Source organism: Bipolaris victoriae (assembly GCF_000527765.1).
Source record: "Bipolaris victoriae FI3 unplaced genomic scaffold scaffold_135, whole genome shotgun sequence".
NCBI lineage: Eukaryota > Fungi > Ascomycota > Dothideomycetes > Pleosporales > Pleosporaceae > Bipolaris > Bipolaris victoriae.
In genome coordinates this window covers 39,665-61,373 of record NW_014575257.1, presented here as the reverse complement: position 1 = coordinate 61,373, position 21,709 = coordinate 39,665, and the positions used below count along the sequence as shown (strand labels likewise).

The following is a 21,709-nucleotide window of genomic DNA, read 5'->3' as shown; positions in this document are numbered from 1 at the left end:
ACGCACAATGAGGGCATAAGAGGCGCAAAGAAGAAAAGGTCGATGGACCAAAGTCGCAGTGCTGCAGAATCGAGGAGGTGGGCTGTCCCGAATTGGATCTACGAGCAAAGGGAGCTAGCCGCCCGAGTGCAAGGGGAGAGGCGACACTTGTTCACTTTGCTCTCTCACACTCAGCCCCCATCACATGAAAGCCCCAATCCACGCAGTCTAGACGCTTCCAAGCTCATGGCACTCGTTTCCGTCAACGTATCGCAATGATCCAATGATTGCTCTGCAGAGTGAATGAGTGGTCAATTTGGGTTGGTTGCTACTATTCTGGGAGCGGGCCTAGGGACATGGCACTTGCGCACGTCACCAAACTCAAATCCCAGTCGCAAAAGATGATCAAAGCCAGGGTCTATATGTAAAATATAGTAGCCCTCGGTGTACATGATATGTAGTACATTCTAGGCATTTGCAAGTTGATGTGATCTTGACATCACAGCTTGAACCCCAGACAAAGTTGCATATGTATAGAGAACATCAGCAATTGGAAGCATCCAGTAATGATAAAGAACCTCCTAGATGGGATCTTAATTGGCAAACTTTCTACCCAATCGGGACACAGATTACTGAAAACAAACGCCCTGCCAATGCTTTACACTCTCTATCGACCCAAAACACTCTCCTATCCACCCGCTTGCTCGCGGTATGCTAACATTGCCGTAGCCTGCGGCCGCAGCAAAATGCAGACACATATGTAGGAAATGCGAAATCATGTACATTTGCACTGCTGCAGGGGCCGTCTAGTCCTCGTCCTGTCCAATCTGCTTGTACTTTCCACCACGCGAGCTGTTGCTTTCGCCATTGCCCTTTGTCCTCTTGACCATGTTGCTGATCCAGCCACCAATACCGTCGCCATTGTCGGTACCAGCCTTGGACATGTCCTTGTTGCCACCTTCGACTTCTGGAGGGTCGATGCTGAGTCCGGGAATGGCCTCGTCGGGAGCACGGCGTCCGCCCCGGATGTCGAGAGAAGGCACAGGTGAGCCACGGCCTTCACCACTGAACATGGATTCGGCTTGCGCAATCGTCTCAGGTGTGGGCATGACAGAGGTGGCGTCTCCAAACAGCGAGTTCATGTCTTCAAGACGAACGTTGGCAGTTTCAGGGTAGATGAAGTATACTACCGCCATGTCAGCATATTACTTTTATCTTGGTATTGAGCTCCAGACTTACCGATAACAAAACTGACAGCGCAGAAAAAGGCGTGGATGAGGTACAGGCGCCACTGGATGTGCTCTTGGAGGATGGGTGTCATTTCTCCTACAAGCCAGTTGAATGCCCAGTTGGTAGCGGTACTCAAACTGGCGCCCTTGGCACGAATGCTGAGGGGAAGAATCTCAGGCGGGTACAACCAAGGAATAGGTCCCCATGAGTATCCAAATGCGGCGTTGTAGATCATGACAAATATGACGACCATGTTGGGTGTCCACGAAGCTTGCAGGAAGATGAAGTAGGAAATGGCAGATAGGGAAACCAACATCATGAGTGCTCCAGACAAGAGAATCTTGCGGCGACCGAGTGTGTCGACAATGTACCATGGTGGGATAGTGGACAACAGGTAGGTAATGGCGTTAATGCCAGTCATAAGGATGGCCTGGCGACCGTACCAGCCAGCTTCTTCAAAGACCAATGGTGCATAGTACGAGATGACGTTGATTCCGTTGAGTTGAGCAAGGGCTTGGGCGGACATGGCAATAAAGACGCGTTTGGAGTATCGTTTGAACATGTCGGCATAGGAACGTTCACCTTCTTGTCGCTGGAGCAGGACGTTCATCTTGATCTCTCGGTATTCATCTCGTGCTTTTGGGTTGTGAATATCGCCCTTTCCGTACAAATTGGCAATGACTACAATGCCCTCCTCGTCGTGATCATTATCCAAAAGCCATCTGCGCGAATTAGCATACGTCGAAAGCTGTGATCAAAGACAAACCTTGGCGATTCGCAAATGAGCAAGCTACCTCCAGCAAGGAGAAGACCCATGATGCACTGCATGAAGAGAGGAACTCTCCAAGACCAATCATTCTTGATGTAGGTGCAGAAGTAGTCGACCCAGACACTGACGGCGTATCCAGCAATGTTGCCCGTGAACTCGATACAGCCCATCTTTCCTCTGTTGTGCGGCGGCGAGATTTCAGACTGGTACACGGGGACGATTGTGGACAGTGTACCGACACCAAGACCAGCAATGACCCTACCTAGCAGCATCATAGGAATGCCATTGGCAAAGGTCTGGAGAGCTCCACCAACAACGAAGATGAGCGAGCCGTAGAGAATCGTCTTTCGGCGGCCCAGCACATCACCAATGCGACCGACTACCAGTGAAGAGATGAAGGCACCAACTTCCAGAATGGCCACCATTGTGCCAAGCTCAGCAGCTGTAGGCTGATTGAAGTAGTCTTTAAAGTATACGCCGCTGTAGTACAATCAGATTATGCTCGAATCGGGATGGGAGTAGGACGGCGCACGTAATGATTCCGGACATGACACCCTGGTCATAGCCAAACAGGAAGACACCTAGTGAGACGAAGACACTGGTGAAGTAGCTGGTACTGTTAGCGACATTGAGGAAAGAGGGTAGGATGTTGTTTGAAACGCACATCAACTTCTTGCCGTGCAGCCCGTGGATACGGGACGGGCGGTCGTTGGGAGCCATGATGGCGGCGAGGATGCGCTCAGCCTTTGAGATTGTGCGAGGACCTGGATCGGGAATGTCAATGTCCTCTAGGCGGATGCCTTGGGCACCTTTTTCGTGCAAGTCGTGGTCAGCGAAGCGGGCGCGCTTCTGTTGCCGACGTGGGTTGGATGAGGAGTAGTCTTGTTCAAGATGCAGGCGCAGGGGGTCTTCGCGGTCGGCAAGCTGGTCGACGAGATCGCCCGTGTCTGACCAGACGGACAGATCGGACTCGGACGAGGGCGTGTCCAAGGAGGAGCGGGCGCTGTCCTTATCGTGGTCGTCAAGCAGATAAGCAGAGTCGTGCTGGCGTGGGCGAGCAGAGGACGAGAGATTGTGGAGTGGGATGTTGGCGGGCCTCCGGCTGCTACTCGAGTGTGAAGGAATGGTGAAGGTTGCGAGCTGTTAGGGAGCAGCCCGTCTCCAAGGTAGGGATGGGAGAAGCAACGAAAAGAGAGGTGCGTCACAGGGACAGGTCAAGCTGCCAAAAGTGGTTGGGGTGTGGATAGGACTAGCGCGAAAGCGGTGAGCAAGTCGGTCACATCTGGCTACACACACACGAGCGAGGGTTTTGGGGGCAGGATGTGTACATGCGTGGATCGAGGGTTGGGTGCATGCGAACAAAGATAGCTGGGCGGCGATTATGCTTGGCAAGGGCCAGTGGGAGGGGATGGAGACAGTCGGGAGAGGCTCTTTGCTGCTTGGACGGAACGACGGCAAGCCGGCATGGGGGGTGTGCTAGGATGGGTGGATAGGAGAAGGTTTGTGCTATCTAGTAACATGTTTTGTTTTGGGGGGCAATTGTTTATCATTTCTTGAGGGCTGATTGCGAGAGAGGGAGGGACCAGTGTGTGTGTGTGTGTGTGTGTGTGCAGAGGTGCAAGACAAGACAGGGTGCTGTACGAGTATGACGATTATGACGAGTCCCTGGTAGTCATGCAGGCTGGTGGAGACGAGTCACGTTGGGGGGAGGTTGTGTGCTAGTATGTTAGTAGTATCGTGGACTGGAGCCCCGCATAGACGAGGCAATGGGATGTGGGTGTGGATGTGGATGCAGAGCACATGGCATGGGGAAAGAGAGCCGCAAGTAGTAGTAGTGTGGAATGTGTAGAATAGAGTGCAGTTGTGCCCTTGTTGCGGCATTCGGGATGAGGCGGCTGTCTGTCACATGCCTTGGTACTGCCATGCCTGCAATGTTTACCAGAATAGAGACACTGCGGGACAAAAGGCAGGGCAAGTGCAAGCAAGGGCCATGGCTGCAACAATGCCGTGTCGGTCGGTCGATCGATTCCACATGCGCACGTATGTCATCGTGGCGGGCATGTTTTTTTGCATCTACTTCTATAGTTGCTTACTACACATGTCGGTACATGCAGACTACAAGTCAGTTTGGTATGCTTTGGCCGGCAGCCGCCAGACGTCATTTCACCGCCAGGTCCGCACCAGCGATGCAGCAGCCGCCAGCACCCAGCATCCAGCATCCAGCACTCCCCCCACGGCTGCACGCTGCACGCTCACCTTGGATGAAACACGCAGACAGCAGACATGGCTGTCCTTTTTTCCCGCACCATGCCACGACGAGCGCCGCTCCCGAAGACGACGACAATGGCGACATGTATGTGTAGCGTGCTGCCCCGAACGACCAAAAAGAATGGCAGCGAACGGCAGGGCCGCCTGTTTGGCACGGCCAGCCCCGTGGCCTGTTTGGGCGCTGGTGGCTCTCTGCTAAGCATAATAAGTATGCTGCCGCTCACCGCACGGCCCCGGCGTGGTGGAGACGGCGTAGCGCCATAGCAGCCGCCCGCCATTGGCTGCGCCCGAGATTAAACGTCTTTGCTCGCCATTATTCCACCTCAGGCGTCAGGCTGGCTGCTCGTCCAGAGTGACAGTAATTACCATTCAAGCACTGCAGAAGCCCTCCGCCCTCGTTTGCATCAACTCCCCCAAATTGCCCTCACCACACCTCAATCTCCGCCCCCCCCGCTCCCAAACACCACCCTAGCCAACCTCGCGCCCACCCGCCCTTCCTCCCAGCCATACACACTGTCCCCACCCACCCCGGCACCCAAACCCCCAAAGCTTGGCTTCGTGCATCGTTTCAAGGAAGCTCCCCCAGCCACGCCCGCCCGGCGACGTTGCTGGCGCATCATCCCTCGCTGTCTTCCTCTCAACACCAACCCTTCCACGCCGCCCGCCCAACTCACGCCCGCTGTTAATCGCCATTGCGCCCCTCTGTCTCTGCTCTCTCCCCAGAGACTGATTTCACTACCCCTGCACAGACCTGACGCGCCTGTCTCCAGGGCTGCGCTTCCCTCGCCCTAGTAGTAAACAGCAAACATGGTCAATTCATACGGCGAGTTTGCAGACTTTTGCAGAGATTCGGGCAACCAATGGAGCACTCTACCAGGTACGACGCCCACCGCCCTGCATTCTGCACCTGTAAATACTTTTCAATGCTGACCTCTTACAGTTTGTTATGTACGTTGCTGACGCTCCACCCCTTTGCGCCTACCTTCTTCGCCCTCAACCCGCTAACCGCTTTTTCTCCACAGCTCTTCAACCCAGCATCCACCAAAAACAACAACGGATGGCAGGGCGGCTGCACTCTCAGAGGCTTTCCCGTCGGCGGCGGTCGCAATTTGCATAATTTGGGTATGTGCGCCTGCCGCTTCCAAAAAAAAACACAATCGTGCTCACTTCCTCAGGGTCCATATTGCTATGCGCCATTGCTCTGCTCGTCTCTCTATTCCTACTATGGCGATCGCAAAGGAAGAAGGCTGCCGTCGGCAGAAGGTGCGTACTTGGCCACGGAGCTGTCTGAGCCTCGACTAACCATGCGCGCAGAGAAATGCAAGTTTTCCTTATCGGCTACATGATCATATCTATCTGCGAAATATTCACCATTGGCGGCTTCCCTCTCGACGATAAGGTCCGCATCGTACGTTTGTCGACTTCCCCAGTCCTGAATGCCATCTAATCTATATGCAGGTTTTTGTTGCCATTCATATTGCTGCCATCACCGCGACTTCTTGGATACTCATGCTCAACGGCGCTGTGGGCTATCAGCTTCTTGATGACGGTACAGCCGTATCCATTGGTCTCCTCTTGGGCTCGGCAATCGTTATTTTTATCGGTACCGGTTACATTGCTCTTGATACTGGCCTCGGTTGGACCGGCTACTGGAACTCGACCCTTAACGCGCCAAACAAGGCATATGCTCTGTACACGCTCTACCAGCTTGTACCCTTGTTCTTCATCGTCGTCTTCTTCCTTCTCGAGGCCTTTCTGGTCCTGCGCGTCCTTGGCGAGCGCAAACCCATGCGTAAGTGCTCTTATCGATGATGTAAACTGCGCATCCGCTAACCTGCATCATCAGTATATCTTATCGCGGCTGCCCTGTTGTTCGCCATTGCGCAAATTTTCCAATACGTCATCAGCGTCCACATCTGCAACGGTTCCGACGGCAAGATCAACGGAGGATTGTTTGAAACGCTTTTCACGCTCCTGGCCGTTGTCATGGTCTGGGTGTTTTGGTCCAGCATTACCGAGGACGACTGGCCAATGCCCACGGTGGCCGGAACATATACTTAGGAGGATAAAGTGGTCATGTTGAAACTGCAAAAGCAACGGCGTAATGTTTTTAATGATGATTGGAGGTTTTTGTTTCAGGCACAGCGTATACCATTTTGGGGCTCCTTGGACGCATTCGATGCGTCATGCCGGCTTCTGTTACGATATACATAATGTTTGCTAAATCCATCTTATTGATATAGACATGCAGTCACTTTGATCTTTGTTTGTTTCACATGCAAAAAAGTGAATGCGCGTTCAGCCTATTACGTGCGCCACACGCTCCGACTCTCAATGTGGGTCCACCGTGAACCGTTGACTGTGAACCCTCTCAAAGCTCCAAACGTTTGGAAACTTTCTGTCTGCTGAAACCGTAGTCCTTGACAAAAACAAATCATTGCCTCGCATCCCTGCTTCCGCATTTCTGAACATGCGGGACTGAACGCGCATCGTCATCGAACGGCCTTTTGCTCCGGAGCACACGACGCCTGCTACATCCTTTGACGCCGTATATTGCGAATGCGCACTCTACCCGAAGCACGCCAGCCCACCTGCAGCCACTCCCATCCGCCTCTGCGACCACCTATGATACTAGACACCCCGAGACTGAGCTCCGAACGCACTGCCCCCAAGGCATCAAGCTAAACGCAAGCCATGGCTGATTCCGACTACGACTTCGAGGACGAGGTGTCTGATGACGATTACATTGGCGACAAAGGCAGCGCCTCGAACACGCGCGCGCAGTCCACGGCAGCTACCAAGAGGCGAAAGGTAGAGGTACCAGTCAAGGAAGCACCTCAAAGGAAGGCATGGGAGACGGAGTACTCGCGGACGGTGGAGAAGACGATACAGCCAGCAGATGATGGTAGTTTGGGGCAAAGTGTACAAGAGCGGGAGGAGGAGCGCAAGCGCAAGCGGTTACGCAAAGACACCAAGCCATTTCAACGTGGCATAATAAGACACGTCGTACTGGTGCTGGATCTTTCAGAGGCCATGCTGGAAAAGGACATGCGCCCCAACCGTTTCATCACCATGATCAACTTTACGCAAGACTACATTCGCGAGTTCTTCGAGCAGAACCCTATATCCCAAATGAGCGTTCTGGGCATGCACGACGGCGTCTGTATACGCGTCTCGGAGCTGTCTGGCAATCCGGCCGAGCACGTCGCGGCGATACAAGGTCTGAGAAGTAAGGATGATGGCAAGGAGCCCAAAGGCTCGCCCAGTCTACAGAATGCTCTCGAGTTGGCGAGAGCAACACTCTACCATACGCCCAGTCATGGCACACGAGAGGTTATCGTCGTTTTTGGCAGCTTGCTGAGTCTGGACCCTGGCGACATTCACCAGTCTGTCAAGGCGTGTGTGAGGGATCGGATACGCGTCAGTATTATTGGCATGGGTGCACGCCTCAAGATATGCACCGAGATTGTCAAGCGAACCAACACAGGTGACGAATCCGAATACACAATCGCCACAGACCAAGAGATGCTCCGGGAACTGCTCCTAGCCACAACGACACCACCTGTCATCCGACAACCTCTGATTACAGACGAGGTTGCGCCAGCAACAACCACACAATCTTCAGAATCAGCTGCTGCGCTAATGATGATGGGCTTCCCGTCACGGGTAGTAGAAGATCAGTTAACCATGTGTGCATGTCACGGAAACTTGACAATGGGCGGCTATACGTGCTCTCGGTGCAGCGCAAAAGTTTGCTCTCTACCCATCACTTGCCCTTCATGCCAACTCACGCTCCTCCTCTCCACTCACCTGGCACGTTCGTATCACCATCTCTTTCCCCTCCGCAATTGGGCCACAGTGTCATGGTCGCGCGCCCGTGAGATGGGCAGCAAACAGTGCGTGGGCTGCTTAGCTGCCTTCAGTAACCCACCGAGCAATGCCAAAGAGAATGGTGAAGCCAAACGAGACTCGGAATCAAAAGTTACAAAAAAGGATGATGATGACAGCGAGGAGCAGAAAGCTAGTGAAAGTGGCAGGTATGAATGTAGGGCCTGTGAGAGCCACTTTTGCATTGACTGTGACATGTTTGCGCATATGGTACTACATAACTGCCCAGGATGCTTGGGAAGGCTAGACCCTAACGCGGCTGCTACAAGTAATGGGGATGTGGAGATGAGTGGTTGAGGTAGAATCCATATCCAGCCTTTTAAGTTTGCTAGCGACGGCGATTTATCAGAGCAGATAGACTGTAAGGAAATACCCACGCGCTGGAAGCGCCAATTGCAAGATTGGTTCGAGGTTGAACTTTGTATCCCACATCGCTCTCTCAATTACATCATGTGTAGTTTCCATGTGCCTGTGCCATTGTCTTTGGTCAGACTACATTCTCAGGGTGGAGGTATATAGTCCGGAAAAACGTTCATCCCCATCAAGCTTGAAGATGACGCGCAGTCCCGTGAGTACGTAGAATCATTACTAGCCGATTCTCTCGGACCATCGCACGAGGAAATGCCGAACGGCAGCCCCGCGTACGTGGGGCAGGTTGCCTCGTTGAGCATACTCCACATTCCGCGAATGCGCCATTGTGCGCCCGCAATTGCTCATAAGCCATTTATAATCCAGGTTACTTAGACTCACACATGTTTCCTTTGCCCATACGAGCTCTTGTCCACTGCACACGCGTTGTTCCTAGGCCAGTGCTTGCTTGTCGTTACGTCACTCCTCACTATAGAGTCTCATCAGTGAACCCGGTACAGGCATACTTTAGCACAGCTGGCAGAACCATGGCAGCTTTTGAACGATTAATTCGATTTGAGGATGCCGAGGGCAAGACAGTGTATGGTAATTTGGAGAAAGAAGTACCTACAAGGGAGATTCAGGGGAGTACCGTCGAGGTGCTTGAGGGCGATGTGAAGAGTGGGTTTAAGAAGACTGGTAGCAAGGCCACAGTTTCAAAGGCATGTTCGATCAATGCTTTTGTATCAAACTCCGATAGAACATAACTGATGAAATACGCATTGTAGCTACTAAGCCCACTTCCAACCACAAATATCATTCTCTGCGTCGGACTCAACTACCGCAAGCATGCCCAAGAATGCAATGTATGGCACCAAATCCCCCCCCCCCATGTTGTATACTAACCATTTCTCCTACTTGTAGCTTCAAATCCCCGAGAACCCAGCCATCTTCATGAAACCCAGCGACGCGCTCGCAGGCCCCCTAGACGACGTACCCATCCACCCAACCTGCCAATCGCAACTCGACTACGAAGGCGAACTCGGTATCATCATCGGCCGCGACTGCAAAAACGTGGCCGCAGCAGACTATGCGTCGTACGTCCTAGGCTACACGGTCGGTAACGACGTCTCAGCCCGCAACTACCAGCTCCCCGCATCCGTGTCTGGCGGCCAATTCGGCTACGCAAAGTCCTTTGACAAGTTTGCCCCCATTGGCCCTTGCATTGCGAGTCCCGCCGTCATACCGGATCCGCATGCGCTGACGTACTGGACCAAAGTCAATGGCGAGAAGAGGCAGGAGACGGGCACCGATGATATGATTTATACCGTTGGCCAGATCATCGAGCACTTGAGTCGCGGGACGACGCTGAGGGCTGGCACCGTGATTTTGACGGGGACGCCGAGTGGAGTGGGCTTCTTTATGGAGCCAAAGGGCTTCTTGAAGGATGGAGATGTGGTGGAGATTTATGTGCAGGGGATTGGGAGTTTGGTTAATACTATGCGGTTTGAGTAGTTACATGGTAGTAGTAGTGTACATGTCACTGTACATTGCCAAGCCACTTGTTGCTTGAAAACATTCCGGAATTCACTACACTACACACTGGAGAAAGGGGAAAGTAAATCTATTAGAGTTGCAAGCACGATGAGTCATCCCAATCTATTTTGTTTCAGCAACATATCCGAGGAGGAGGGGGAAAAAAAAGAGCAGTTCAAGAAGTCATGTTTGCATGTCTTGCTGCACCTTGTCCCCCCCACCCCCAAAGTATCTGCGAAAAAAGCCCTTCTTCCGTTCTAGTGCCCTGCATGATTCACATCTGCAACCAGATCTAAACACCTGTCACATGAACCAAAAAAAATGGGATTCATGCGTTTGAAGCATTGGAAGCATGACGGCGAAACACAAGGTGTGGTGAGAGAGTGTGTCGACGCCCACTTTTGAGCACATCCGCCTGGCGCATTGAAATGGATGAGGGGGGGAAAAGATTGAAGCGTTGGGACTGACAGTGGCAGAGATATCGGTGGTGCTGGAGAAAGTCGTATTGGGTGAAGTGATCATCATGATTGCTGTCGCCACCACTACGAATACGAATAAGTATCCGGCATCATCCAGCGTTGCAGCATTTTTTTTTGCCACAATGGCAAAATAACAAGAATAGCAGTATTGATGAGAACTATCTCCGGATAGCATGTAGACGCATCGTCTCAAGTGACGCTAGGGAGCGGGCGGCAGCAGTAGCAACCTCGATGCAGACAGACAAGGAAAACACCTCTCCCTCTCCATCTAACCCCCTGCAATCATGCTTCTAGCTCAACAAGCACTAAGTCGGTTTTACAAATGTTCGTATGCAGCATAATCATTAGACCCTTGACCCGGACCAGGGGGGTGGGGTAAGGGATTAACAAGTCTGAAAGTCACGAGAAACAAGCCAAACCCATGTTTCCGTGTTTGAAGAAAGAGGTCGGTTTTGGAAACATGTCTGTTCGTGTTAGTGAGTAAAGGAACATCGCGCGTCCTCCGTCAGGGAGAAGGAGGAGAAGAAGAAGAAGAAGAAGAAGAAGAAGAAGAAGACGAGAAAGATGTCTCCGTGGTATCCACACGAACGATTCTTCTTCTGCCCGTGTCTTGTGATCTGGGTGGAAACCATTGTTCATGCGTACTTGTACGTACATGTGCTTATTTTGCTTTCCTTACCCATGTATGCGGGTTTTTGGGTGGGCTTGTTGTCTAAGACCGTTTTGCGTCTAGAACGCGCTTAAACGATCAAGGTAATATATTGAAGTGGGATAGTAAGAAAGGGAAAAGATGGGCCATGGGGATTCTGGGGTTGAGTCTTGGGGATTCTGAGTGTGCAAGCCACGCTTGATTACGTATGCTTTGGTGTGTACGTGTGTATCAAAGGGTTGAGAACAGGTGATGATGGGTTTGGATTGAGCATGGCAAGTTTGGAGGCAGCAAGATTCTGTTTTTGATATACGGAGATTTAAGAGAAAAAAAAAGGTATACGGTGTTTACGAGGCGAGATCAAGATGGAGATACCATGGCCAAGATGGGAACAAAAAAGAGAGGTCGCAATGAGCGAGTTGATGGCGGCGGATTGCATGACGGGTCCAAGAGCAAAAAGGGCAAGGCGGCCATGGGCGGTAGGTGGCAGAATGTGGGGGGCGTAGTGTGTCACATGCCACACGTCTGTTTCTGACCCAGCCATGTGAATGCTTGCTGGAGATGTCGGGTGAGCCAAGGGGAGTCTAGAGGGGGTGGAGGGGTGTCACCCGTGCAGTGGCCGGGCTGGACTGGGCCTGGGCGACTGCGAGGCGGGCAGCGGGCGGGCAGGCGGGCCTGATGGATGATGGACAATGGCGGTTCTGGTTCATGGGCAGTAAGCAGGACGGGAACTGGCATGATGATGGATGAATGGATGGATGGTGGATAGGTTGTTGGTCCGGCGCGGTCAATCGGCCTCGGACCACAAAGCGCGACGCCGCGTCCTTGTTCCTGTTCCGTGATGGACGACGACGACTGCGGTCGGGGATGCGGGACAGGGATGGATAGAGAGAGAGAGTGAGTGAGTGGGAGAGCGAGCGAACAGGGAGAAGGCGGTGATCCACTCAGACTCAATGGACGCACAGTGTGCTCTGGTGGTGGGAGGGATTTGGGGCTGGCGAGTGGGGAAGGCTGGCGAGTGGGGAAGGCTGGCGAGTGATCAGCCCCGGCGCTGATTCGCCGGGCGGGGGCGGGCCAGGTTTCGGTTGGATTCCAAGTGGCCCCTTGGTCGCTCTTGGTCGCCCTTGCCTCGATAGATAGCGTCGCCTCTTCCTCGTGACCTTCTTCTTCCTCGTGATCCAAAGCCCTCATCGCTGCTTGTGCTGATAGTCCTACAACAAAAAGTCCATATCGGGCGGCGCTGAAATACTCAAGGTAAGAGAACTGTTTTGCTTTCACTTTCGCCACTCTCGTTTTTCCTCGCCCTTTGCAAAAATTCCCGTCGTCGTCTTTGGGTCGCCAGCGCAGACGTCGACCCAGTGCAAAGGCCGTTTTGTTAATCTTACTCGACATCACGTTACCAAACCAATCGACGAAACCGACTTGGTGAGTTGGACCCGTACGGTCGCTTTCTTGCTCTCCCAGCACGCCTTGTGCCTCCGCCCGCGCCTTTCTCCCTCCCGTCTTTTTTCTTTTCTTCTCCACGACTTGCCATGCCGCTTGTCATCGTCACCTGCGCCCGCTCGACGCCCTCGTCCAAGAGGGAGGACTAAGGGAAGAGGGAGAGGGAGCGTTTGGTGGCCGCCATGTTGCTCCGCATCCCACAACCGCAGCATCATGGAGACGCGCATCTACGACGAAACGACGCACGACTCCTCTTGTACGCCTCGCTGCCACCCACCGGCCATTGCACCATGAGCCGACCCTCCTTTGCGTCCTGACAGCTGCCTCTGCCTGGGACGACGCGAGACTGGATGCGCCCAATCGCCTGCCTGCGGGGGAGGCTGCTCTCGCACCACCTGGATTGCATCTCATTCACCTGTCTGCGCCCGTGCTAATGTTTGTCCAACACAGACTGTTCATGCTAAGCGCATAACTGCTAGACCACCTGCTGCGTCTTGTGTCTTGCGTCTGCGCCTGCGACTGCGACTGCGACTGTGACTGCGCCTACTTCCTCTCTTGGCTTTGCGCGTGAACTGGCGGGCAAAGCGTTCGCGACTCCTACTCCCCCGCCTCGGTTGTATTGCGCCTGCGGCTTACCATTCAAGCGCGTCTATCCTGCCCTGCCTCACTCCACCAACCACCGCCAACCCTCGCAACTTTGTTGCTCTCTTTACCCAACTAGCTATCCACCTACGCAACCCACGACGCCGCGATTGTATTGTAATTTGTTCACTGCCACCCTGCCACGCCGCTACATCGCCATCTCTGCCTCCCACCCTTGCCCTGTCCTTGGCGCGGACCTGGCATTCACGCGCCGGTCCCTTTCGCGCAGTGTCTAGTTTGCAACACTGCCCACACCTACCTTGACCTCGCCCTCTTCTAATACTCCCTCCAATCCCTCCCTTGTCAGATAACCATGGCGGATACTGCCGGCTACCCGACCGATAGCAAGTTGGATGCCCACAACAGCGTCCACACCAACAAGCGAAAGCGCGACACGCGCGACCAAGGCATCAACCGGCCCGCACCACACAACTCCAACAGCGACTTGACCGACCAGGCCACCGCCTCGTTCCTTGCCGCGCACAACGCTGCTGACGACGACATGCAACAGCAGTTTGACGTGCACCACAATGGCGGCACCAATGCGGCCAGTGTGGGCGATACCGCAGCCGCCGCCCTTGCCTACCACCAGATGACAGTGCCCCAAGCGACCGAGCTCCAATTTCAGCCGCAAAATTCCGGTGACGGCTCATTTGGAATGGGCGACCACAACCAACAACAAACGGGCATGCAGGACTTCAGCCTCGAGGCTCTTAAGGCTGCAACCCAGACAGGCCGCCCTGGTCAAGCAGCGCCCAGCGACTCACCGCCGCAAAGCGCCACCCACAAGCCCCAGGTTGGCACAGAGGAGTGGCACAAGGTGCGGAGGGACAATCACAAAGAAGGTTCGTTCATTTCTTCTTTTTTTCCCCATGCTTAAAAGATTCCACGACTAACCTGAATACAGTTGAGCGCCGTCGTCGCGAGACAATTAACGAGGGCATCAATGAACTCGCCAAGATTGTTCCAGGCTGCGAAAAGAACAAGGGCTCGATCCTCCAGCGCGCCGTACAGTTTATAACTCAGCTTAAGGAGAATGAGCAGCAAAATATTGAAAAGTGGACGCTTGAGAAGCTATTGACTGAGCAGGCCATCACCGAGCTCAGCGCCAGCTGTGACAAATTCAAAGCAGAGTGCCAACGTGCATGGGACGAGTGCCAGATTTACAAGCGCGCATGCGAGAACAACGGCATCCTGCCTGATGAAATCAAAGAACGCCAAGAAAACGGCGAGCAAACGGGGGCAAATCCAATGTAGAGTGGTGATTTTGCTTTTCTGGATCCTTTAGTGGGGCATGTTCTTTCGACACGATGCTGACGAAGTTTTTGTTACTCTTGGGATATACATGTGCGCTTCTTTTCTACGGGGGGGGGGGGGGGCGTTTTACCCCCCCTGTCGTCTTTCATTGGCACGTGTAGTGCTGATCAAGGCTTACTTTTGACTCGGCGTACGGGAGTGCAAGTCTCGCTCGCTTGAGCACACGGGCTGTCGTTTGATTGTCTGCATCAGCCCGATAGTAATCGTGGTGCGTGTATGGGCTCCTTCTACTTGCAGGTTATGGTAGCTTTGTTTTTATTTCATGTCGTTATATACACATATATATATATATATATATCTTTCTTTGAATGTTGAGCGACACATTCACAGCCAGATGAGCTATTCTCCAGTAACATTGAAATTCTGTACCCTGCTTCATCTCACTTGTCGTTCAGTGATGGAAAGGAAAGTGATGTTGGCTAGCAGTCGAGTCGCGCTAGCGAAACCCTGCCTACGCATGAGCCGACGGCGCATTCCTACCCCCACCTGCATCCATACAGCGACTCACCTTCTCCAACTTGCGGCCACACGCGTTCCTTCAATGTGCTCCTAGCAATCGACAAAGCAGTCATGAACCGCACGTAAACCTGTGTCCCGCATGTGGTGGGCACGACTCGTCTATCCCCACAGCCTATCATTTCACAATTTAAACACTTGTCGCAAACGGACATGGAGAATCACGACGTACCTGGCGAACAACCACTACCACCCCCGGTAGTGGATGAGGCTGAGCTGATTGGAAACTCGAGTGCTGATTTTCCAGTCATCGAAGCTGAGCCCGAAGAAGAGCTCGGCCTGCCCCTCGATACTGCTGAACAGCAACGACTACTGCTCGACCAAGATGAGAACCAACCCCAGGCTGGCCCTCCTCTAACGTTGCCAACCCGTCCGGGCCTACAACGAGGCAATTCGGTTCCCACACCTGCACCACACCTCCCCCCTCCCGCACCGCCTGGACCGCCTCCAGATACCCCGCAAAACGACTCGCTTTCGCTGGCGCAGTTGCAACATCTCGTTCGAGGTATACCCAAGGTTGAGCCTGCTCCATACGCCTTCAGTTACGATGATGCTTCGTCTTTTGAAGAGGAGCTCGAGGAGTGGTTTTCATATGCAGTGGAAGAGCAGGCCATGCTTCTCAAGACACAGGCGTCATACGCATTGGAGTGGAGCGCATTCCACGGGCTAAGCGACGCAACGGACACCGAGAATGGCTTGGATTGGGCTTCTGCGGCACCATCACAACGCAAGGAGTTTGTTGAAAAACTGCTGGCAGGACTGAAAGAGCTCGACCCTGTCTCGAGGTTGAAGAAGCTCGAGGCACTACTCTACCTGCTTCTGGGGTGCTGGTATGAGAATGCTGGTCTTCCGGAACCCACAGAGGACAACGAGACGACGTCGGACCATGCGCGCAATAATGCACACCGAAAGTCGGGAAGGCAAGTTGCGCTCATCAAGCGCAATGTAAACTTGTTGGCCGAATGCGACGGCGTGCAGAGCCTTGTGGACACGCTCGACGCTTCGTTCCGGAGAGCATGTGGGGTTGACGTGGTACCTGACGTACAGCGCGACTCGAAAGAAGCGGAGCGACGTGAGATTTGGTGTGCCATGACGGCCGTCTACGTTGTATTGGAAGTCGCACGCGATGCGGAAAAGACAGGGAACAACACAGGACTCCGAAGCGCTATCCTTGATCTGGAAAAACCAGGCCTGCTTGTCCTGTTCGTCGATCTCATCGCAAAGCTGAGATGGGATGAATCAATCAATCTGCCCTTATGCAAAATCTCTCTGCTGCTATGGAAAACAATGCTTGTAACATTTGGTGGTCTCAGGGAAGTCGACAAGGTCAAGGAACAGTTTCGGGACAGCAATCTCGACTCGGAAGATTCCAAAGGACATCCGCTCATCACCGCTTCACCTCTTGACTATCACCTTTTCCGTCAAGAAATCAGCTCAAAGTATCCAGCATATAATCCTCCGCCTCCGCTCTTTCCCCTAGAACCAGAAAACAACTCTATCCTACCACCGCTCAAGAACCATCCTAACAAAGTCGCCGGTAATCATGTCTTCGGGTCTGGACTTGGAGATACGAATGGAAACACTACTTCTATTCTGCATCAGCCCATTCATATCGCGACTCCCGCGCCGTCACCCCCTCCTTCTCCGGCGGGTCCTGGTGGCAAAGGTGGGAAGAAACAGAATTACCAGACAAACCAGATGTTTCCTTTCCTGTACCCACCACTTGACGAGTCTAGTAACAAGTTGGGTGGCAAAGGTTCAACTGACCTCCAGGATCTTCTTTGTGGCCGGAAATGGGAAGGCTCAGATATTCCGACGTCAATAATGGAGGCTGCGGAACTGTTTTCCAAGCGTATGAAGGCTACTCGCGCCATGAAGCAGCTGTGGGAGGAACGTGTTGCTTTTATGAAGTATGAGCGGGGTTGGACAGGCCCTGACGACCATCCCGACATTGAAGAATTGTCTCTTGAACCAAAAGAAAACGAGCCAAAGAAGCAACCCCCTGCTCCTGGGAGCGTCGAGGAGAGACTGCAACTTGTTGAAGAGTTCTACGTAAGTGCCAGCCAGGTACACCCCGAATTTACTGAGCTGACAATCATAGCGCGTTGCATTACCAAATCTACAATCACTAATCATCGTCTTGATCAAAGCAATCCTGGCACATGTAACCGCCCTAGTCACACAGTCAAGCGGAGCCAACGGCCTCCAAAGCGGATTTCAGTTCCAGGATAACCAAAATGGCACGACGGCCGGGCGACCTGACATGAATGGCATGAATGGTCACAATGGCACTCTAGCTACAAACGAGGAGCTGGACGCTATGCGAACCCAGGAAGTGCTGGACAAGGCAGTTACCGGTACCCTCATTCTCATCTTGAAATGGTTCAAGGTCTCTCATATCTTGAAGTTCGAGTACATCACGCAACTACTTGTTGATTCAAGCTATGTTCCTCTGATCCTAAAGCTGTTGCAACTACAAGAAGTTGAGAAGATTGTCAATTTCAAGAGTGAGCAAGAAGAACTTAACTTCTTCAACTACTGTCGGTCACACTCGAGAAACGCGTCTGAAGAGGAGGTCAACGTACACCATGAAGGAGATTTGCAGGAAAGAGACTCTGATGAAGACGATGCAGCCCCGCCCCCGATTCGCCGTTCGAGACTAGATTCCAACGAATCGGGCATCGAGCCAGCAATGCAACCTACACAATTGCAGCCCCCGGAGGTGGACGAGCTCGGCTTCCCGACCAACGAATTGCCGAAAGAGCCAATCACCAACTTCTCCTGGCGCGCATTCTTCACCTCAATCAACTACCTGCGCATCATGCAGAAGATATGCAAAAACAAAGCGCATCGCAACCTTATGCTTGTATCATACAAGTCATCTCAGTTTCTCCGCAAGAGCCTCAAAGTACCGCAGCCAGAGTTGCGCCTTTATACTCTCAAACTCTTCAAAAACCAAGTCCCGTACTGTGGCCGCAAGTGGCGGCAATCCAACATGCGTGTCATTACAGCCGTGTATCTGCACTGTAGACCAGAACTTCGAGATGACTGGTTAGCGGGAAGCGACGTGGATGCGGAAGTCGACGAGAGTGTCCCTCTCGAGCAAGCCTTACGATCACTGACGCACTGGCACAATCTGAAGCGGTATCCAGAGAGTTTGGGCGCCAAGCCTGGCGTCCTTGAGGAGGAGCAAGACTTCTTCCGCAATGAACTCGAAAAGATGGATTGGGGCGACGAGGGCGTCAATGAAGGCGAGATGGAGCAAGGCTGGCGGGATCTTCAAGTCGAGGGTTGGTGAGCATCTTGCACGCCGCATCTATATCTTGTCATCTTACACCTTGTATACTTATCCTCTTCATCTGATACCCAACTAGAGCACCGCATTGATGTCTCACATAGATGATGCCGATCGAGAGCGGTCTCCTGGGCACCGAGAAGTTGTTTGCGAGGAGAAGATGCCAAAGTCGGATCCTGCGCGTTCCATTTCCTCGAAAAGAACAGTCCTGCCTGGGCTAGGTGCATGGAAACGATTTTGTCCATGGGATATCCACGCGGAACTCGAGGAGCTCATCAAGGCGTCAACAGAAGACAGCGATAGTGAGGAATCAAAGAACACTCGAGACACCAAAGCAAAGAAATACAAGAGTAGGCAAGGGCAGTTTTCCCCTCTGTATGAGCCTGAGATATGGAATGAAAACGAGGGTAGACGCAAGTGCAGGACGAGAAGGAATAGACGTGTTCCCAAGCCTGAAGAAGAGTAGAGGGTGTATTCCAGGGTTGTTGGCCATGAACTCGAGCAGGATACCAGGAAGGCATGTAAGCGGCTATGAGCTTGAGCAAATCTAATGATGTATTATTTTGCAATGTTTGCCTACACAGTGAATCGTGAGCTTTGATCAAAGAACGACTCAGATATATAGTGTGTGTGTAGATGCCGCGGCGATTGGGGAGGGTAGTTGATCCGCCAATCAAGCAGCCGGATATGCGGCTTACCTGCGCGAATAAAGCAATGCGGCCCGTCTTGCCTGACTCGGCGTGGTACTACCCCGAGCTTCTTTCTCCACAACTGTGGGTGAGTTGGAGGCCGTCGGCATTTGCTCCGCCTTCGGTCTTCATCTGTGCCATTTCCTCTCTTATTCTTTCTAGTTATTTGTATACCTTTGTCGCGTGTCCATTGCTTCTTCCAGATATAGCTCCATCTTTCCACATAGACTTGATTGAAAGTATTCGTATTATGGCGAAGGTCTTTGATTACGCCGAAGGTCGGTCGCAAGTACACCCGGGACGTGAATTCCTCGTAGCTCACACATAGGATTAGTTGCAAAGCACAACACAGCAGAAAGTTGCTGGGTAGTCTTATACGGCAATATCTACGACGTAACGCGCTTCCTGCCCGAGCACCCCGGCGGATCTAAGGTCATCCTCCAGCTCGCAGGCAAGGACGCGACGGAAGAATACGATCCTATCCACCCTCCAGGCATCCTCGAAGAAAACCTCCAGGCTTCGGACAAGCTCGGCACGATCAACCCAGACACACTACCAAAAGAAGAAAAGACACCATTGGAGACTGGCGAGGCGCAACAAGACGGGCCTGTGGACCTGGAGAGTCTTTTGAACATCGACGAGATTGAAGAGGTGGCGACGAAGAAGATTCCGTACAAAGCATGGGCATATTACTTTTCTGCAAGCGATGATCTGCAGAGCAAATCATTCAACAACAAGGTGTACAGGAGCATACTACTACGGCCACGGGTGTTTGTCGACTGCACACGCTGCGATACCTCGACAACCTTTCTTGGCCACAATGTTAAAATTCCTATATATGTTTCTCCCGCTGCAATGGCCAGGCTTGCACATCCAGACGGCGAGTGGGGTATAGCGCAGGCATGCGAGAAGTACGGTGCCATGCACCTCATATCGCAAAACGCATCTATGACACCCGAGCAAATTGTTGCAGATGCGAAGCCAGGCCAGGTTTTTGGATGGCAACTATACGTTCAGAACGAGCGGCAAAAGAGCGAAGCTATGCTTGCTCGTATGAACAAGCTTGATTGCATTAAATACATCTGTCTCACACTCGACGCGCCGGTTCCAGGAAAACGCGAACACGACGAGCGCAGCAAAAACGTTAGCTCCAACTTGCCTCTTCGTGCAGCCGTGCAGGAATCTCAGAGCGTAAGCAAGACATCAACTGATGCAAAGACACCAACACAAGCAAGCGAGAATGAAAAGCCCAAACCAAAGAGCATGGGCGTGGGACAGAGTTTGTTCTGGGGCACAGCGGCGGACTTGACATGGCGCTCTACACTACCCTGGCTCAAGAAGCACACGGACAAGCCGATTGTGCTCAAGGGCATCCAAACACACGAAGATGCCTACCTTGCTTCGCTCCATGCGCCCCACGTCAAGGCTATTATTCTTTCCAACCACGGTGGTAGAGCGCTGGACACGGCGCCACCTGCCGTACACACGTTGTTGGAGATCCGAAAGTACTGCCCAGAAGTCTTTGACCGCATCGAAGTCTGGGTCGACGGAGGCATCAAGCGCGGAACAGACGTTGTTAAAGCACTTTGTCTAGGCGCCAAGGGCGTAGGTCTCGGTCGGGCTGCACTATTTGGTCTTGGAGCAGGAGGCAAAGAAGGTGTGGAAAGGGTTCTTGAAAGTACGTTCTTCCTTTTTTTCTTTTTTTTTCTTAAATTGTGTGTTTTGCCAGTTTGCTAACAACAAATTACACAGTTCTCAAGGCGGAAACAGAAACATGCATGCGATTACTTGGTGTGGAGAAGATTGAGCAACTCGGTATGCAGCATATTAATACGAGGGCTGTTGAGCGCGATATCTGGGATGGTCCGATGCTGGAGCGAGCAGAGGTTAAAGCTAAGCTGTAGAAGTGTGGGATGCAAGCATTGTGTACTTGGTACAAAGAGATAGTAACGATATTTTTGCCACATATCGAAAGTCGAGCCATGTTGCCTGACTAATTACCATCGTACCCAAGAATGCCCAGCGAACTAGTGAAGCATGACATATTATGTCTCCTCGAGTCATGCTTTTATTCTCAAAAGGGGATGTGTGTGGGGGGGGAGCAACCGTCGAATGTTTGCTCATATCAGTCACGCAACAGCTGATGATTTGCAAGAAAAAAACAAAGAAACATTCTGCGGCCCCAGCGAGGGTCCCCCCCCCCCCCTCCAGCCCACAGGTTCGTCAAATTTCGTATAGGGAACAGGAATATTTACGTATCCCGTTGGCGTGGGTTTTCGTATCCACTTATAACTTTTGTTTTGATTAGTGGGCACAATCTGCCAGGGGTGACATTACAGTTTTGTGGGTAAAGGGTAGTAGTGGGGATGGTTTTGTGGCGGTGGGATTGTCAGGGTGTGGCTTGAAATTCTTCGTAACCTTTTTTACATTTGTCCTGCGTATGCGTATTGAGCGTGTTTCAGGACAGCCCTTGCATGGCGTGCGGAGCCGAGCCGTTGGTTGGGTTTCATACTTGACTTAAATTGGACGGGGTTTCGTACCAAGGTTAGTAGGCGTGGGGATTACAAATTGCTAATTGATCGTGGATCTTGTTCATTTGAAAATAAAGGAAAGTAATTGTATTTCTATATGGTATCTTGATGAAGAAAGGAAAGAAAGAAA

At 52.4% G+C, this 21,709-nt stretch overlaps 8 protein-coding genes across 8 annotated transcripts; 6 read left to right on the top strand and 2 right to left on the bottom strand.

The window, feature by feature from the left end:
- Window positions 1-785: 785 nt before the first annotated feature.
- COCVIDRAFT_42163 (hypothetical protein) lies at window positions 786-3,332 on the bottom strand (the record flags this gene model as incomplete). Its single annotated transcript, XM_014696084.1, has 6 exons — window positions 786-1,165; window positions 1,219-1,931; window positions 1,976-2,458; window positions 2,511-2,588; window positions 2,643-3,118; window positions 3,273-3,332. 6 exons carry the CDS (start codon window positions 3,330-3,332, stop codon window positions 786-788), a joined length of 2,190 nt encoding a protein of 729 aa, XP_014551570.1.
- A 1,431-nt stretch (window positions 3,333-4,763) lies between these two features.
- Window positions 4,764-4,976, top strand: COCVIDRAFT_112566 (hypothetical protein; the record flags this gene model as incomplete). Its single annotated transcript, XM_014696083.1, has 1 exon — window positions 4,764-4,976. A coding segment is annotated over one exon (213 nt), but the record flags the coding sequence as incomplete, so codon positions are not given.
- A 77-nt stretch (window positions 4,977-5,053) lies between these two features.
- COCVIDRAFT_30932 (hypothetical protein) lies at window positions 5,054-6,307 on the top strand (the record flags this gene model as incomplete). Its single annotated transcript, XM_014696082.1, has 7 exons — window positions 5,054-5,123; window positions 5,187-5,194; window positions 5,269-5,368; window positions 5,422-5,509; window positions 5,561-5,654; window positions 5,705-6,038; window positions 6,093-6,307. 7 exons carry the CDS (start codon window positions 5,054-5,056, stop codon window positions 6,305-6,307), a joined length of 909 nt encoding a protein of 302 aa, XP_014551568.1.
- Window positions 6,308-6,940: 633 nt separating this feature from the next.
- COCVIDRAFT_42161 (hypothetical protein) lies at window positions 6,941-9,997 on the top strand (the record flags this gene model as incomplete). The annotated part of the gene is made up of 6 exons (XM_014696081.1): window positions 6,941-7,403; window positions 7,520-7,666; window positions 7,734-8,426; window positions 9,020-9,204; window positions 9,271-9,348; window positions 9,407-9,997. The coding sequence occupies 6 exons, from the start codon at window positions 6,941-6,943 to the stop codon at window positions 9,995-9,997; spliced, it is 2,157 nt and encodes a 718-aa protein (XP_014551567.1).
- A 1,659-nt stretch (window positions 9,998-11,656) lies between these two features.
- COCVIDRAFT_20221 (hypothetical protein) lies at window positions 11,657-12,692 on the bottom strand (the record flags this gene model as incomplete). The annotated part of the gene is made up of 2 exons (XM_014696063.1): window positions 11,657-12,357; window positions 12,569-12,692. 2 exons carry the CDS (start codon window positions 12,690-12,692, stop codon window positions 11,657-11,659), a joined length of 825 nt encoding a protein of 274 aa, XP_014551549.1.
- Window positions 12,693-13,544: 852 nt separating this feature from the next.
- COCVIDRAFT_42159 (hypothetical protein) lies at window positions 13,545-14,488 on the top strand (the record flags this gene model as incomplete). Its single annotated transcript, XM_014696080.1, has 2 exons — window positions 13,545-14,076; window positions 14,139-14,488. The coding sequence occupies 2 exons, from the start codon at window positions 13,545-13,547 to the stop codon at window positions 14,486-14,488; spliced, it is 882 nt and encodes a 293-aa protein (XP_014551566.1).
- Window positions 14,489-15,217: 729 nt separating this feature from the next.
- Window positions 15,218-18,362, top strand: COCVIDRAFT_112545 (hypothetical protein; the record flags this gene model as incomplete). The annotated part of the gene is made up of 2 exons (XM_014696079.1): window positions 15,218-17,116; window positions 17,166-18,362. 2 exons carry the CDS (start codon window positions 15,218-15,220, stop codon window positions 18,360-18,362), a joined length of 3,096 nt encoding a protein of 1,031 aa, XP_014551565.1.
- A 936-nt stretch (window positions 18,363-19,298) lies between these two features.
- On the top strand, window positions 19,299-20,952 carry COCVIDRAFT_30928 (hypothetical protein; the record flags this gene model as incomplete). Its single annotated transcript, XM_014696078.1, has 3 exons — window positions 19,299-19,326; window positions 19,383-20,726; window positions 20,801-20,952. 3 exons carry the CDS (start codon window positions 19,299-19,301, stop codon window positions 20,950-20,952), a joined length of 1,524 nt encoding a protein of 507 aa, XP_014551564.1.
- Window positions 20,953-21,709: the final 757 nt, after the last annotated feature.